The sequence below is a fragment of the Astyanax mexicanus genome, chromosome 9, assembly GCF_023375975.1.
Source record: "Astyanax mexicanus isolate ESR-SI-001 chromosome 9, AstMex3_surface, whole genome shotgun sequence".
NCBI classification, from domain to species: domain Eukaryota; kingdom Metazoa; phylum Chordata; class Actinopteri; order Characiformes; family Acestrorhamphidae; genus Astyanax; species Astyanax mexicanus.
Genome location: NC_064416.1, coordinates 3,332,116 through 3,348,656, shown reverse-complemented (window position 1 = coordinate 3,348,656; position 16,541 = coordinate 3,332,116). Strand labels below are relative to the sequence as shown.

General features: G+C 37.0%; 1 protein-coding gene across 2 annotated transcripts in view; it reads right to left on the bottom strand.

Moving 5' to 3' along the window:
- sipa1l3 (signal-induced proliferation-associated 1 like 3) overlaps positions 1-16,541 on the bottom strand; it is a 173,764-nt gene that overhangs the window by 46,438 nt on the left and 110,785 nt on the right. For both annotated transcript variants that reach the window (XM_022664948.2, XM_049483753.1), the window contains exons 4-7: positions 13,369-13,499; positions 8,833-9,021; positions 1,524-1,698; positions 1,199-1,302 (exon numbers count right to left, since the gene is read on the bottom strand). In XM_022664948.2, coding sequence (XP_022520669.2) covers positions 1,199-1,302; positions 1,524-1,698; positions 8,833-9,021; positions 13,369-13,499 — 599 coding nt within the window. The remainder of the gene's footprint in view (positions 1-1,198; positions 1,303-1,523; positions 1,699-8,832; positions 9,022-13,368; positions 13,500-16,541) is intronic.

Sequence of the window (16,541 nt, the reverse complement as noted above, 5' to 3'; positions counted from 1 at the left end):
GTGTGTGATAGTGCGTGAGAGTACATGTGAAGGAGCACGTGACATTGTGTGAAAGTGCGTGTGATAGTACACATGCAGGAGCATGTGACACTGTGTGTGATAGTACACGTGAAGGAGCACGTGACATTGTGTGTGATAGTGCGTGAGAGTACATTAGAAGGAGCACGTGACATTGTGTGTGATAGTGCGTGATAGTACACGTGAAGGGGCACGTGACATTGTGTGTGATAGTGCGTGATAGTACACGTGAAGGAGCATGTGACACTGTGTGTGATAGTGTGTGTGATAGTACACGTGAAGGAGCACGTGAGACTGTGTGTGACAGTACACATGCAGGAGCATGTGACACTGTGTGTGATAGTGCGTGATAGTACACGTGAAGGAGCACGTGACACTGTGTGTGATAGTGCGTGATAGTACACGTGAAGGAGCACGTGACACTGTGTGTGATAGTGCGTGTGATAGTACACGTGAAGGAGCACGTGACACTGTGTGTGGTAGTGCATGTGATAGTACACGTGAAGGAGCACGAGAGACTGTGTGTGACAGTACACTTGACGATGCACTCAATAGTGTGTGTGATAGTACACGTGACAGTTTAATGCATGCGATAATGTGTGCAATTATACACACGACTGGCAACTCGGGTTACAGAGGCAATTCAAGAGTTTAATATAAAGAGAAATTTTAATACTAAAAGAAATAAATACTAATAAATAAACTAATAATATAGAAATAATAAACTTACTTAATAACATTAACTTATACATTTATACATTACACATATCTTTGTCACAATAATCTGTTAATATATTAATTAAAGACGTATTTAAGAAGAATTTACTAAAAAAAAAATAATAATAATCCGGCCTGTGTAAATTTCTCTTATGACATCAGTACATCAAATATTAAAAAGTCCTGTAAAAACTTTCTAAAGCCTTAAAAGTTTAGCTGTAAAGATGCAGTAAAACCTGCACTGCATCAATCAGGAGCCTCGATAATAGGAAACAACAAATAGAAGCATGATAAAAATAATCAGGACTAATCGACTAATTGAAAAAATAATTATAAGCTCAGTCAACTAATAAATTAGTTGAAGCTCCAGTGTGTGTATATACAGGAGGTGTGTGTGTGTACAGTAAGTGTGTGTGTGTGTGCGTGTGTGTGTAGAGCAGGTGTGTTAGCGGGAGCTGCTTACCTGTTGGGGGTTGTTAGGCATGTATGGAAGCATGGTAGAAACGTGAAACATGATCTCATAGCCCTGATACGTGGTGTAGAGGGAGTGTGTTCCAGTAGAGTCCGCTGTTAACACACACACACACACACACACACACATTTACACACATTAGATGATTAGAGCTGATTAAATGATGTTTATTGAGTGTAGAACTCCATGTTTCTTTTCCATGTTCAGTTTCTGCAGGAGAAGCGAGCGCAGCTTTCTCCCCCAGCTCCACTGAGCAGGCGCACTACCGTAATACACGGTTCATACACGCACTCACACTTTCACTATTGGTACTCACTCTTGGTGTCGAGCTGGGCGGCGTACTTGCTGAAGCCCCTCAGACACACCGTTTCCCCCAGAAGCTCCAGGAACTCGGTGAAGGCGGGTGTGGCCTCCTCATTATTATACATCTCCTCCTCCGTGCTCTGATCCGCCCGACACAGCAGAATCCCCACCTTATGCTTCTGACTCAACTACACACAGAGACACACACAATCACACACAATCACACACAATCACACACAATCACACACAATCACACAGGCACACAGAGACACACAGAGACAAGCAGAGACACACACACAGAGACACACACAGAGACACACACAGAGACACACAGAGACACACAGAGACACATGCAGAGACACACAGAGACACATGCAGAGACACGCAGAGACACATGCAGAGACACGCAGAGACACGCAGAGACACATGCAGAGACGCACAGAGACACACAGAGAAACACAGAGAAACACAGAGACACACAGAGACACCCACAGAGACACACACAGAGACACACACAGAGACAGAGACACACGCAGAGACACGCAGAGACAGACACAGAGACACACAGAGACACACAGAGACACACAGAGAGACACACACAGAGACACACACAGAGACACACACAGAGACACACACAGAGACAGAGACACACGCAGAGACACGCAGAGACAGACACAGAGACACACAGAGACACACAGAGACACACAGAGACACACAGAGAGACACAGAGAGACACACACAGAGACACAGAGACAAACAGAGACAAACACAGAGACAAACACAGAGACAAACACAGAGACACACACAGAGACACACACAGAGACACACAGAGACACATGCAGAGACACATGCAGAGACACACACAGAGACACACACAGAGACACACACAGACACACACAGAGACACACACAGAGACACACAGAGACACATGCAGAGACACGCAGAGACACATGCAGAGACGCACAGAGACACACAGAGAAACATAGAGACACACAGAGACACCCACAGAGACACACACAGAGACACACACAGAGACAGAGACACACGCAGAGACACGCAGAGACAGACACAGAGACACACAGAGACACACAGAGACACACACACAGAGACACACACAGAGACACACACAGAGACAGAGACACACGCAGAGACACGCAGAGACAGACACAGAGACACACAGAGACACACAGAGACACACAGAGAGACACAGAGAGACACACACAGAGACACAGAGACAAACAGAGACAAACACAGAGACAAACACAGAGACACACACAGAGACACACACAGAGACACACACAGAGAGACACGCAGAGACACGCAGACACACACGCAGACACACGCAGAGACACACAGAGACACACAGAGACAAAGAGAGACAAACAGAGACACACAGAGAAGGACAATTTGAAAATGATTTCAGTCAAAACTAAAATTTGCACATTTCTCTTATCTTCTATAAAATACAAAAATTTGAAAAAATTCCAGAAGAAAAGTTGATATCACTTGAGATGTAACGATGAATGGATGAATGTAACGATGAATGGATGAATGTAACGATGAATGGATGAATGTAACGATGGATTGATGGATGTAACAATGGATTGATGGAAGGATAATGTAATGATGGATAAATGGATGGATGATGTAATGAGGGATGGATGTAACAATGGATGAATGGATGAATGTAACAAAGAACAGACGGCTATAACAATGGGTGGATGGATAGATGTAATAAAGGATGGATGGATGTAATGATGGATGCAGGGATGAACGTATGTCACAATGGATGGATGTAATGATATATAGATGGATGGATAGATAGATGGATGTAATGATGGATAAATGGATGGATGGATGTAACAATGAATGGACAGATGCAACTATGAATGTAACAATTGATGTTATCGGATGAATGATGGATGGATGGATAGATGCATGTAACGAGGGATGGATGTAATGATGGATAGATAAACGGATGGACATTTTATTGAACCTGAAGGAAGTTTAGGTATCCAGTAGCAGCAACCAAATAAAAAAATAAATCCAAATTAAATATAAATTATAGATAAATATAGATAACTGTAAATAAATACAATACACTTCATGCTTCCCTGTGCTGACTACCTTTATGGAGATGCGGATTTCATTTTCCAGCAGGACTTGGCACAATGCCCACACTGCCAAAACTACTGATTCATCTTATATAATATTCAAATTTTCTGAGACACTGATTTTTGGGTTTTCATTGGCTGTAAGCCATAACCAATAAAAACGTTTAAAATAGATCACTGTTTTTAATACATCTATATATGAGTTTCACATTTTGAACTGAATTACTGAAATAAAGTAACTTTTCAATGATTGTTATATATATATATAAAATTCAGTCATAAATAAAAACTTGAATATGTATTATATATATATAATTACATCTAAAGTAGTATAATTGACTGTTTATATTCTTACTATATTCTTATATCATTGTTGTAAACTTACACCTAATCCAACCAATGCATTTTTGTATTGATTGGCTTGTGCAGTTACATTAATTAATCCCTTAATCTTGATAAAGCAAGTATAAATAATGCTATAGAGGGTTAATATAATGTAATGAGTTCATACTGAGGGCGGAGCTTTTGCTTGTGCTTGTTTTAAAACCAGAAATTCAGCACGCTGTATATTTAATAGCAAATATCTCAGAACTGTGGTTCTAACTATAGTAACTGTTTAATAATAAACATAAAACAAGTTTCACTGTAGGTGGAATTTCACTGTTATGAATTTAACAAATTATGTCGTTAGTAATCATGAGTTAAATTCACCAAACTGCCCCTTTAATTATGATTAATTATACATTTCTACAATAATAATTTGAACAATACTGTACTTTATTGAGCATCACTACTCAGTAAATTACTCATAAGTTTTCTATTGCTTTTGTACACCTTTTGCTGTGTAAAATAAGAAAAGAAATTTTAAAAAATCCTTGTTTTAGATACATGCTATTTTAATACCGGCAGATTCTTCCACCGAAAAAAGTAGTTCCACCAGTTTACAGTACAGCAACACTGCTGTTACTTGTTACTTAGCAACCGGTCGTCTGTGGATTGATACAAATAAGGTGAACAAAACCCTGTTGTGATCAGAAATACAGTGGCTTGCACTTGCCCCCCCCACCCCCCCCCCCCCTTCTTGAACTTTTCCACATTTTGTCACCTTACAACCTTAAAACTTAAATGTATTTTATTGAGATTGCATAAGTGTGAAGTGGAACCAAAATGATATAAAAGGTATATAAATATATATATATAAGGTATATAAATAGATATAAAATGGTATAAAACTATTCAGACCCCCTATTTCAATACTTAGTAGAGCCATCATTCACTGCAATTACAGCTGTAAGGCTTTTGGGGGGTTTATCTCCATCAGCTTTGATCATCTAGAGACTTTAGAGAGATTTTTGCTCCACTCTTCTTTACAAAACAGCTGAAGATCAGTCAGGTTAATGTGGAGAGCGTCTGTGAACAGCAGTTTTCAAGTATTGCCAGAGAAAATCAATTGTTTTTAAGACTGAGTCATTCTAACGCATGAATAATCTCTGATCTAAATCTTAAATCATTCCACTGCAGCTCTGTAGTGCTGTATGTTTAGGGTCATCGTCTTGCTGGAAGGCCCAACTCCTTCCCAGTCTCAAGTCTTTTGTTGCGTTTAACAGGTTTTCTTTTCCAGGATTGTCCTGAAATATATTTAGCTCCATCCATCTTCTATCAATCAACTCTGACCAGCTTCTAACTTCTAAATCTGTCCCTGCTGAAGAAAATAAAGCATCTCTACAGCATGATGCTGCCACCACCATGTTTCACAGTGGGGTTCGATGGTGTGTTCAGGGTGATTATGAGCAGTGTTACTTTTCCTCCACATAAAGCGCTTTGTATTTAGGCCAGAAAGTTCAATATTGGTCTCATTATCTGACACAGAACCTTCTTCTTCCACGTGTTTGCTGCAACTGCAAACAGCAACTCATATGTTTCTTTTATCAATGAATTTCCAGCACACAGCTGGATTAACTCTATTAACAAATTAAGTTAAGACTTCTGAATCTCCATAAAATACATTTTAGTTTGTGTTTATCTAGCACTTAAAATCTCAATAAAATACATTTTAGTTTGTCTTTATCTAGCACTTAAAATCTCGATAAAATAAATTTTAGTTTGTGTTTATCTAGCACTTAAAATCTCGATAAAATACATTTTAGTTTGTGTTTATCTAGCACTTAAAATCTCAATAAAATACATTTTAGTTTGTCTTTATCTAGCACTTAAAATCTCGATAAAATACATTTTAGTTCGTGTTTATCTAGCACTTAAAATATCAATAAAATACATTTTAGCTTGTGTTTATCTAGCACTTAAAATCTCGAATAAAATACATTTTAGTTTGTGTTTATCTAGCACTTAAAATCTCAATAAAATACATTTTAGTTTGTGTTTATCTAGCACTTAAAATCTCGATAAAATACATTTTAGTTTGTGTTTATCTAGCACTTAAAATCTCAATAAAATACATTTTAGTTTGTCTTTATCTAGCACTTAAAATATCAATAAAATACATTTTAACTTGTGTTTATCTAGCACTTAAAATATCAATAAAATACATTTTAGTTTGTCTTTATCTAGCACTTAAAATCTCGATAAAATAAATTTTAGTTTGTGTTTATCTAGCACTTAAAATATCAATAAAATAAATTTTAGTTTGTGTTTATCTAGCACTTAAAATATCAATAAAATACATTTTAGTTTGTGTTTATCTAGCACTTAAAATCTCAATAAAATACATTTTAGTTTGTCTTTATCTAGCACTTAAAATATCAATAAAATACATTTTAACTTGTGTTTATCTAGCACTTAAAATATCAATAAAATAAATTTTAGTTTGTGTTTATCTAGCACTTAAAATCTCGATAAAATAAATTTTAGTTTGTGTTTATCTAGCACTTAAAATATCAATAAAATACATTTTAGTTTGTGTTTATCTAGCACTTAAAATCTCGAATAAAATACATTTTAGTCTGTGTTTATCTAGCACTTAAAATCTCGATAAAATACATTTTAGTTTGTGTTTATCTAGCACTTAAAATCTCAATAAAATACATTTTAGTTTGTCTTTATCTAGCACTTAAAATCTCGATAAAATACATTTTAGTTTGTGTTTATCTAGCACTTAAAATTTCGATAAAATAAATTTTAGTTCGTGTTTATCTAGCACTTAAAATCTCAATAAAATAAATTTTAGTTTGTGTTTATCTAGCACTTAAAATCTCAATAAAATAAATTTTAGTTTGTGTTTATCTAGCACTTAAAATCTCGAATAAAATACATTTTAGTTTGTGTTTATCTAGCACTTAAAATCTCGATAAAATACATTTTAGTTTGTGTTTATCTAGCACTTAAAATCTCGATAAAATACATTTTAGTTTGTGTTTATCTAGCACTTAAAATCTCGATAAAATACATTTTAGTTTGTGTTTATCTAGCACTTAAAATCTCAATAAAATACATTTTAGTTTGTGTTTATCTAGCACTTAAAATCTCGAATAAAATACATTTTAGTTTGTGTTTATCTAGCACTTAAAATCTCGATAAAATACATTTTAGTTTGTGTTTATCTAGCACTTAAAATCTCGATAAAATACATTTTAGTTTGTGTTTATCTAGCACTTAAAATCTCGATAAAATACATTTTAGTTTGTGTTTATCTAGCACTTAAAATCTCGATAAAATACATTTTAGTTTGTGTTTATCTAGCACTTAAAATCTCGATAAAATACATTTTAGTTTGTGTTTATCTAGCACTTAAAATCTCGATAAAATACATTTTAGTTTGTGTTTATCTAGCACTTAAAATCTCAATAAAATACATTTTAGTTTGTGTTTATCTAGCACTTAAAATCTCGAATAAAATACATTTTAGTTTGTGTTTATCTAGCACTTAAAATCTCAATAAAATACATTTTAGTTTGTGTTTATCTAGCACTTAAAATCTCGAATAAAATACATTTTAGTTTGTGTTTATCTAGCACTTAAAATCTCAATAAAATACATTTTAGTTTGTGTTTATCTAGCACTTAAAATCTCGATAAAATAAATTTTAGTTCGTGTTTATCTAGCACTTAAAATTTCAATAAAATAAATTTTAGTTTGTGTTTATCTAGCACTTAAAATCTCAATAAAATACATTTTAGTTTGTCTTTATCTAGCACTTAAAATCTCGATAAAATAAATTTTAGTTCGTGTTTATCTAGCACTTAAAATCTCGATAAAATAAATTTTAGTTCGTGTTTATCTAGCACTTAAAATCTCAATAAAATAAATTTTAGTTTGTGTTTATCTAGCACTTAAAATTTCAATAAAATAAATTTTAGTTTGTGTTTATCTAGCACTTAAAATCTCAATAAAATACATTTTAGTTTGTCTTTATCTAGCACTTAAAATCTCGATAAAATAAATTTTAGTTCGTGTTTATCTAGCACTTAAAATCTCGATAAAATAAATTTTAGTTCGTGTTTATCTAGCACTTAAAATCTCGATAAAATAAATTTTAGTTCGTGTTTATCTAGCACTTAAAATCTCGATAAAATAAATTTTAGTTCGTGTTTATCTAGCACTTAAAATTTCAATAAAATAAATTTTAGTTTGTGTTTATCTAGCACTTAAAATCTCAATAAAATACATTTTAGTTTGTCTTTATCTAGCACTTAAAATCTCGATAAAATAAATTTTAGTTCGTGTTTATCTAGCACTTAAAATCTCGATAAAATAAATTTTAGTTCGTGTTTATCTAGCACTTAAAATCTCAATAAAATAAATTTTAGTTTGTGTTTATCTAGCACTTAAAATTTCAATAAAATAAATTTTAGTTTGTGTTTATCTAGCACTTAAAATCTCAATAAAATACATTTTAGTTTGTCTTTATCTAGCACTTAAAATCTCGATAAAATAAATTTTAGTTCGTGTTTATCTAGCACTTAAAATCTCGATAAAATAAATTTTAGTTCGTGTTTATCTAGCACTTAAAATCTCGATAAAATAAATTTTAGTTCGTGTTTATCTAGCACTAGCAGGTGATTTTGGGGGTGCTGATTATGATGATATTAGTAATGGGGATAATGGTGATAATGGTGAACTCTCACCCCCTGCTCGTCGAGTTTGAGGAGCTGCTCAGTGATTTTGGGGGTGCTGATTATGATGATGATACTAATGGTGATAATGGTGATAATGGTGATAGTGGTGATAATGGTGATAATGGTGAACTCTCACCCCCTGCTCGTCGAGTTTGAGGAGCTGCTCAGTGATTTTGGGGGTGCTGAGGGCGAGGCGCAGGCAGGACACGCTCAGCTCCGGCAGGACGAACTCCAGCACCTCCTTCAGGGGTAAACCTCGCACCGTCCCGTGCCGAGCCGTCGACGGGACAGCGTCCTCCAGGATACACCCTCTCAGCGTCAACAACTGCACACACAACACACGACCAATCAGCAATCAGAGACCTAATACATACCGATAAACATCTAATATAAATCAATATCCTCAATAAAAAAATATTTATATTACATTATAATACACTTATACTAATAACACAAAGTAAACAGAGATATAGAGACAGACAGGTAAACAAATAGTTGGGGAGAAAAATAGACAAACAAATATATAAACAGACAAAGTGATTGACAGAGAGACATATAGACTAATAGAGAGACATATAGACATATAGAGACATGAAAAAACAGAAAGATATATAAACAGAGAGAAATATAGACGGATAGACAGATGTGGACAGAGAAACATACAGACAGAGAGACATATGAACAGAGAGACATACGGACAGAGAGACATATGGACAGACAGACATACAGAAAGAGAGAAACATTGACAAACAAATATAAGGACAGACAAAAAGATGGACATACAGACATATGGACAGAAAGACATATAGACAGAGATATATATAAACAGAGAGTCAAATATAGACAGACAGACAGACATATGGACAGATCGACAGACATATATACAGAGACACATATAGGCAGACAAACATATAGGCTTCGAGAAATTCAGACAGACATACGGAGAGAGAGACATATAGATGTACAGACAGATGGAAAGAAAGACATATACAGATAGACAGACATATGGACAGAGACATAAATAGAGAGGGAGACAGACATGTGAACAGACAGACAGACATATAGAGAGATAAGTGGAAATGCCAGACAGACAGAGAGGCAGTTAAACAGATAGACAGACAGACATATAGAAAGACAAATAGATGTAAAAAAAATAATAATAAGCAGACAATCATATGGACACACAGAAACATACAAACAGAGGTATAACTGTAGCTAAACAGGACCACTGGTCAGTTAGACAGTTAGGCAGCTAGAAAGACAAACTCTTGAAGAGACAGGCTGAGAGACAGACAGTTGGATAGAAAAATAAATAGATGAAAATACATAAAATATAGATTAACAGAGACAGACATACTCAAATGTGTATATAAACAACAAACAAATCACACTAATTTATATGTGTGTAGATATACAGCTCTGGAAAAAACTGAGAGCACTTCAACTTTAGCTTTCAGACTTCAAATAATGCAAAGAAATTCATAAAAGAGTTTTAAGAGTTCAGAAATCAATATTTGGTGGAATAACCCTGGTGGTTTTTAATCACAGTTTTAATTTCATGCATCTTGGCATCATGTTCTCCTCCACCAGTCTTACACACTGCTTTTGGATAACTTTATGCTGCTTTACTCCTGGTGCAAAATATTCAAGCAGTTCAGTTTGGTGGTTTGATGGTTTGTGATCATCCATCTTCCTCTTGATTATATTCAATTTTTTAATTGTATAAAATCAAAGAAACTCAGCATTTAAAATGGTTTCTTATTTTTTTGCAGAGCTGTAAGACTGTGACAAGCTAAGGTTTATCCTGCGATGTCCAGAGTGTGGTGCTATTTCACCACCACACACACACACACACACACACACACACACCTTACTGCAGAAACCTCACACACACTGAGCGGTTTAGCATTTTTCCAGAAAACTCCACCCACTCTACTCCGGTGTAACACACTGCTGCGCTGGTATGAATGAGTGTGTGAGGTTCTGAGCGGCGGGTCTGGACCGGGTCCTAGTCCGGCACTGATGTGGTGTTTGATGGCATGTGCCGGGTCACATGGGCAGTCACACGCCTCTAACATCAAAGCCCTGCGGTGCCCCTGTGATCCATGATGAAGCATTCTGACCATGAGTGTGTGTGTGGTGTGTGTGTGTGTACATGCATATACCATGTGGACAAAAGTATTGGGACACCTGCTCTTTAATTGTTTGAAATAATTGTCTCTACAGGCAGGATATATATGCATGTGTGTGTGTGTGTGTGTGTGTGTGAGAGATATAGATGCAGCCTCATTCAGACACACTAGCGATGATAGCGAAAGAGCTTTGTGTGTGTGCGTGTGTGTTTGTGTGTGTAGGGCTGGCTTGTTCAGACAGATGAGAGATGATGGCTTGGTGTGTGTGTGTGTGTGTGTGTGTGTGTGTGTGAACTGAAGCCACTGCATTGTTCAGACAGGGTGAGTGTGATGTATCCAGGCAGCCATGTAATCCTCTAAACCCAGTACAGCTCAGCACTTTCTCACACACACTATAACACACGCACGCTATATCACATGCACACAAGCATATAACACATACACACACATACAGCTCTGGAAAAATTTAGAGCGCACTTAAAAATGATGAGTTTCTTTGACTTTACCAAATTAAAAACCTCTGGAATATAATCAAGAGGAAGATGGATGATCACAAACCATCAAACCACCAAACTGAACTGCTTGAATTTTTGCACCAGGAGTAAAGCAGCGTAAAGTTATCCAAAAGCAGTGTGTAAGACTGGTGGAGGAGAACATGATGCCAAGATGCATGAAAAAAACTGTGATTAAAAACCAGGGCTATTCCACCAAATATTGATTTCTGAACTCTTAAAACTTTATGAATATGAACTTGTTTTTTTGTATTATTTGAGGTCTGAAAGCTCTGCTTCTTTTTTTGTTATTTCAGTCATTTCTCATTTTCTGTAAATAAATGCTCTAAATGAGAATACTTTTTATTTGGAATTTGGGAGGGGTCTCTTAATTTGCACAGAAGCACACGCAAACAAGCACACACACTAAAGACTAATTTATACTCCATAGACTATGCCGTACCTCAACATGCACCTCCATGGAAATGTAACTATGCGCTGTGTGGTGCGGACAGCTGCAGCTGTGATTGGGCCACTGGGCCTCATGTTCCCGCCTTCACGGTTTACATTGGAGAGCAACGCAGAGCCGCTGATACGCGCACGCATAAGTATTAACAAGCTTTGCTGCTTAACGCACTCTCGCTTGATATGCGTAAGCTACAGTGTAGGTTCGACGCAGAAATATAAATTGGCCTTAATGCACATACATTAGCACATGCACACACTGGCACGCATGCACAATAGCGCACACACAGTAGTGCATGCACAAACTATTGCAAGTGCTCACATTTGCACACACAATAGCATGCACACACTACCTTGCATGTGCACACTAGCACACACTCTAGCACATGCTCACTAGCGCACACACTAGCATGGTTGACACTAGTGCATGCACACGTACAGAAGCACACTCACACACACACACTCTAGCACATGATCACTAGTGCACAAACTAGCGTGTACGCACACTAGCGCATGCACACGCATATAGAAGCACATGCACACTAGTACATGCACTAACACATTATCTGGCACAAATACAGCCAAAGGCCACTAAAATAGACATCCTCTCAGACTCAAACACAAACACACACACACACACACACACACACACACACAATGTTACTCAGTATGTGGCCACTACATTAGGAATGTCTTCAGAACTGTAAACAGACAGGCTAAGGGAGGAAGAGTGTGTGTGTGTGTGTCTGTGTGTGTGAGAGAGAGAGAGAGAGAGAGAGAGAGAGAGAGAGAGAGAGAGAATGTGTTTGAAATAAATGCTGACCCTGCATTTACACTAGCAGGTCTGAATGCGACAAGTGATATAATTTTAACCAGCAAATCAATAAAACCAGAGTGACACTACTAAACCATAGTGACCTCGGCGTCTGTTAAACAGAGTGCAGGAGGAAACACCACAGACTGTAAAAAAAAAAAAAAGAAAAAAAGATGGACGCGTGTCACCGTTCCCATTCATTCAATGAAAATGAAGCTAAAATCTTCCTCCATGTTGGCGATCCTGAAACCCGAGTCTGTAGAGCGCAGTAGAGACCAGAGGAGGAAGAAAGACTGTGGAGAGACCGCCTACTCATTTAAATAACCCCGCCCCCGAGGACTGCCTCCACAGAGCTCACACAGTCTATGGTCCCACCCCAGCTAGGTGTAACCCCGCCCTTTTATAATAACCACACCTTTTTTAATATAGAGCTGAATAACGTTTTAAAAAATGAATTCTGTGGGGATATAAAAATTTAACAATATAAGCAGGTGTTACACTAGCTGCTGCATTTAAATAATGGAGGTAGAATTGCAGTATATTGGAAAAAAACGTGATTGAATGTTGTTCTGTTTTGCCATTGAAACCTATGGGGATGGGTGGAGTTACACAGCTTTCTGCAACCGAACAGCAGGGGGCGCCCGACCTGTGGTGGCTTCACTTTTACTCCATTGTGGAAGTTCCTCCACAGTTCTTAACAAATCCACAAAGAACACATACTGGGAGACAGCTGAGGTACTTTCAGCACACACACACACACACACACACACCTCGCTGGTGCGGAAGATGAGGCGGTACTGGTATTGGTCCTTCAGATCTTTGGTGTCGTCCAGTTTCTCCCGGCGGATACTCAGAGCCACCGGCCCCAACTTCTCATCTGTCCCAAAATAATTCCAGTGCTCTGCAGAGAGAGAGAGAGAGAGGGAGAGAGAGAGAGAGAGGTAGATTAGTAAAGTTGAGAAGGTCAGGTTTAGTTGAATGCTATCAGTTAATGTCCGGTCGGCTGAGAGAATTCCTGACCTGAACTACACAACAGCACTCAGTGACCTTGAGTGGGAACACACGCACACACACACCATGTTTTCCTTATAATTCAGCTGGGTGGCGAGATCTGTAAAGCTAAGCTAAGTTAAGCGAACAAAACTGTAATTCTTAAAAAAAACAAAACATTCTCTTTTAAAGATAATCGAGCGCTGGATGTTAATCTACACAGATTTCTCTCCTGAAAACTGTTTATTTGGGTGAATAAAGAACTTCTGTTTATTTACAGTGAGATTAGATTTCCAGATTTCCACTAAGGCTGGGTGCAGCAACATTAGCATTAGCAGCTAACTGCTTGCATTTTTGTTGGTTAGCTACCAGTTCATCCAACGTAGCTTTAATACAGCAAACACGCAGACTACTCACCTCTGAATGGTGAGTGAGTTAGAAACTTCACTGAAACTCCTGTATAAATCTAAAGAGCACTGGATTATAAGGAGCTCTGATGATTTTTGGGAAAATTAAAGGATTTTAAGAGCACCTTATAGTGCGAAAAATACACGGACTTTCATTAATCCCTCAGCTTTATTCCTGTTTTCCTGTAAAGGTATAAAGTTTCTGAGATTTCTGATTAATTATCCAGTGCCCTATAAAAGTCTTTGGTGAATAATTTCCTTCATCTTTCATCCAGGGCTTCTGCTGCAGGATATGGGTTCCGCTAATATATAATTATATAATACACAGTGAAACTGCAGGAAGCGATACAGGATCCTTCATTAACCCAGAGGACGACCAGGAGACTGGATTCCTTACACAGCACACACACACACACCTTTCATACAGCTCAGCTGACTAACAGGGTGAAACGCTTCATTATCTAAACAGGTGCAGCTCCACAGGATCATTAAGCAAATACAATCCGTCTCCAGTCAGTACTAATCTGTACCAGCACATAAAACCCATTTTTACCCTTAGAATAAATAATCAATTAATAATTCATCAAATCATTTAAAGTTAACAATTAACTAAAGCAACAGTCCTTTAAATTGTTTTCTCTTTTAATCAAAAGCAGTATTTTTCCTGAGTGAATAAAGGCCTAAATACTAGGGGTGTGACAAGACACTAATATCACGAGACGAGACGAGACAAGACGAGATTTAAAAATACAATTTTTAAGCGTCAAAAATGAAAAATGGCTTAAAAACTACAGTTTTATTTGACAAAATCATATAACCTAAACTTAACAGACTGGTTTCTCTCACACATTGATTCTATAAGAAGTAGAAATAAGAATAAAAATTAAACTTTTCTAGGTCTTATATAGTGCAAAAAATAAGTGCAAACCACAACCAGTCACATTAAGACTATGGTTTGTGTTTTTTTTTTCCTAAATCTCTTGTAATTTAACTATTCATAACCATAACCAGTCATATTAAGACTATGCTTGAAGTGAAACAGAGACAGAACATGTTTTTAAATACAGTACAGAGCTAAGGGATTAGTACAGCTGTCTATGAAACAGTCACGTGTTTGATTTACTTACAGTATTTATATATGGTTCATATCTTGTTGGTCACTCTGTTACCGTTTATTGTTTCCACTGGAGCCAAAATGCAGCCAGACCTACAACTTAAAAGTAGCAGAAGCATCTTCTATACAAATACCTGAATTTTCCTCTTCTGCTGAGAGCTGCTCTCACTGCTCAGACACCACACTCGCTGCTATCGTTATCGCTGGGTTGCCAGATCCCTTTTAAAAAGTTCACGCTAAACTGTTTTTTTCCTGCGAGACAGGTTTAAGCTTGACGAGAAATATAGTCACGTTTTAATCTCACGAGATCTCGTCACACCCCTACAAAATACAATAATAAATAACACCAGTATATGAGTTTCACATTTAAACTGAATTACTGAAGTAACTTTTTAATTACATTTACATTTACAGCAAAGTGACTTGCGGGTCAATGTAGTGTTTGGAGTCTTGCCCAAGGACTCTTATTGGTGTAGTGCAGCATTCAGTCACCCACACCAGGAATTGAACCCCAGTCTGCCACATGGTGTGGTATCTCAGTAGCAGGTAGTAGTATTATCCACTACACCACACCAACCACATCAGTGATATTCTAATTTTCTGACATGCACCTGTATATGATTTAAAAGATCGAACGATTGATTTGGGTCACTTTCTTTCTGCCTCCTCAATCGCCTCCATACCTGAGGAAAACAAAAGCTACCTTTTCCACTATTGGACTATTGGTACCACTTTAAAATAAGACTACCTTTACAAAGGGTTTATAAATGGTTTACAATTAGATTTTTTTATTAATGGTTACTAATTAGGTTGTAAATGCCTTAAAAATCATTAATAATCAGTTATAACACATACGTAGAAAGGGCAACAATATAGACGGCTATGGGTTCACTATTTGGCAAACAACAGGTCACTGTTGCCCTTTCTACGTATGTGTAATAACTGAGTATTAATGATTTTTAAGGCATTTACAACCTAATTAGTAACCATTAATAAACTATTTGTAAACCATTTATTAACCCTTTATAAAGGTAGTCTTATTGTAAAGTGGTACCGGGCTATTTGATGAAATGTTAATAAAGCTCTTTACACAAAATCACTCTCACACAAAGATAAAGATCTAACCAACTCTATTCTTAAGAAACTTCTAATTCAGCAGGTCTCACTGCTGGTTGGTGGTGGGGGGAGAAGTTAACTATGCTAAATAAAAGCTACGCTAGCGGTTAGCGGCTAATGCTGACTAATGCTGACTGCTAAGCCCGACAGTGCTACACTGAGGAACCCTGATTATTCCAGTAAGCCAGAGTAATATTAGCTAGTGGTATACTGACCTCTGTGTGGCGAATGAGCTAGCATGGTTAGCGAGTAATGCTAATGCTGCTCCAGCAGTGCTAGCCAGGGTTAGGAGCAGGCTACAGGCCGATAATACTTA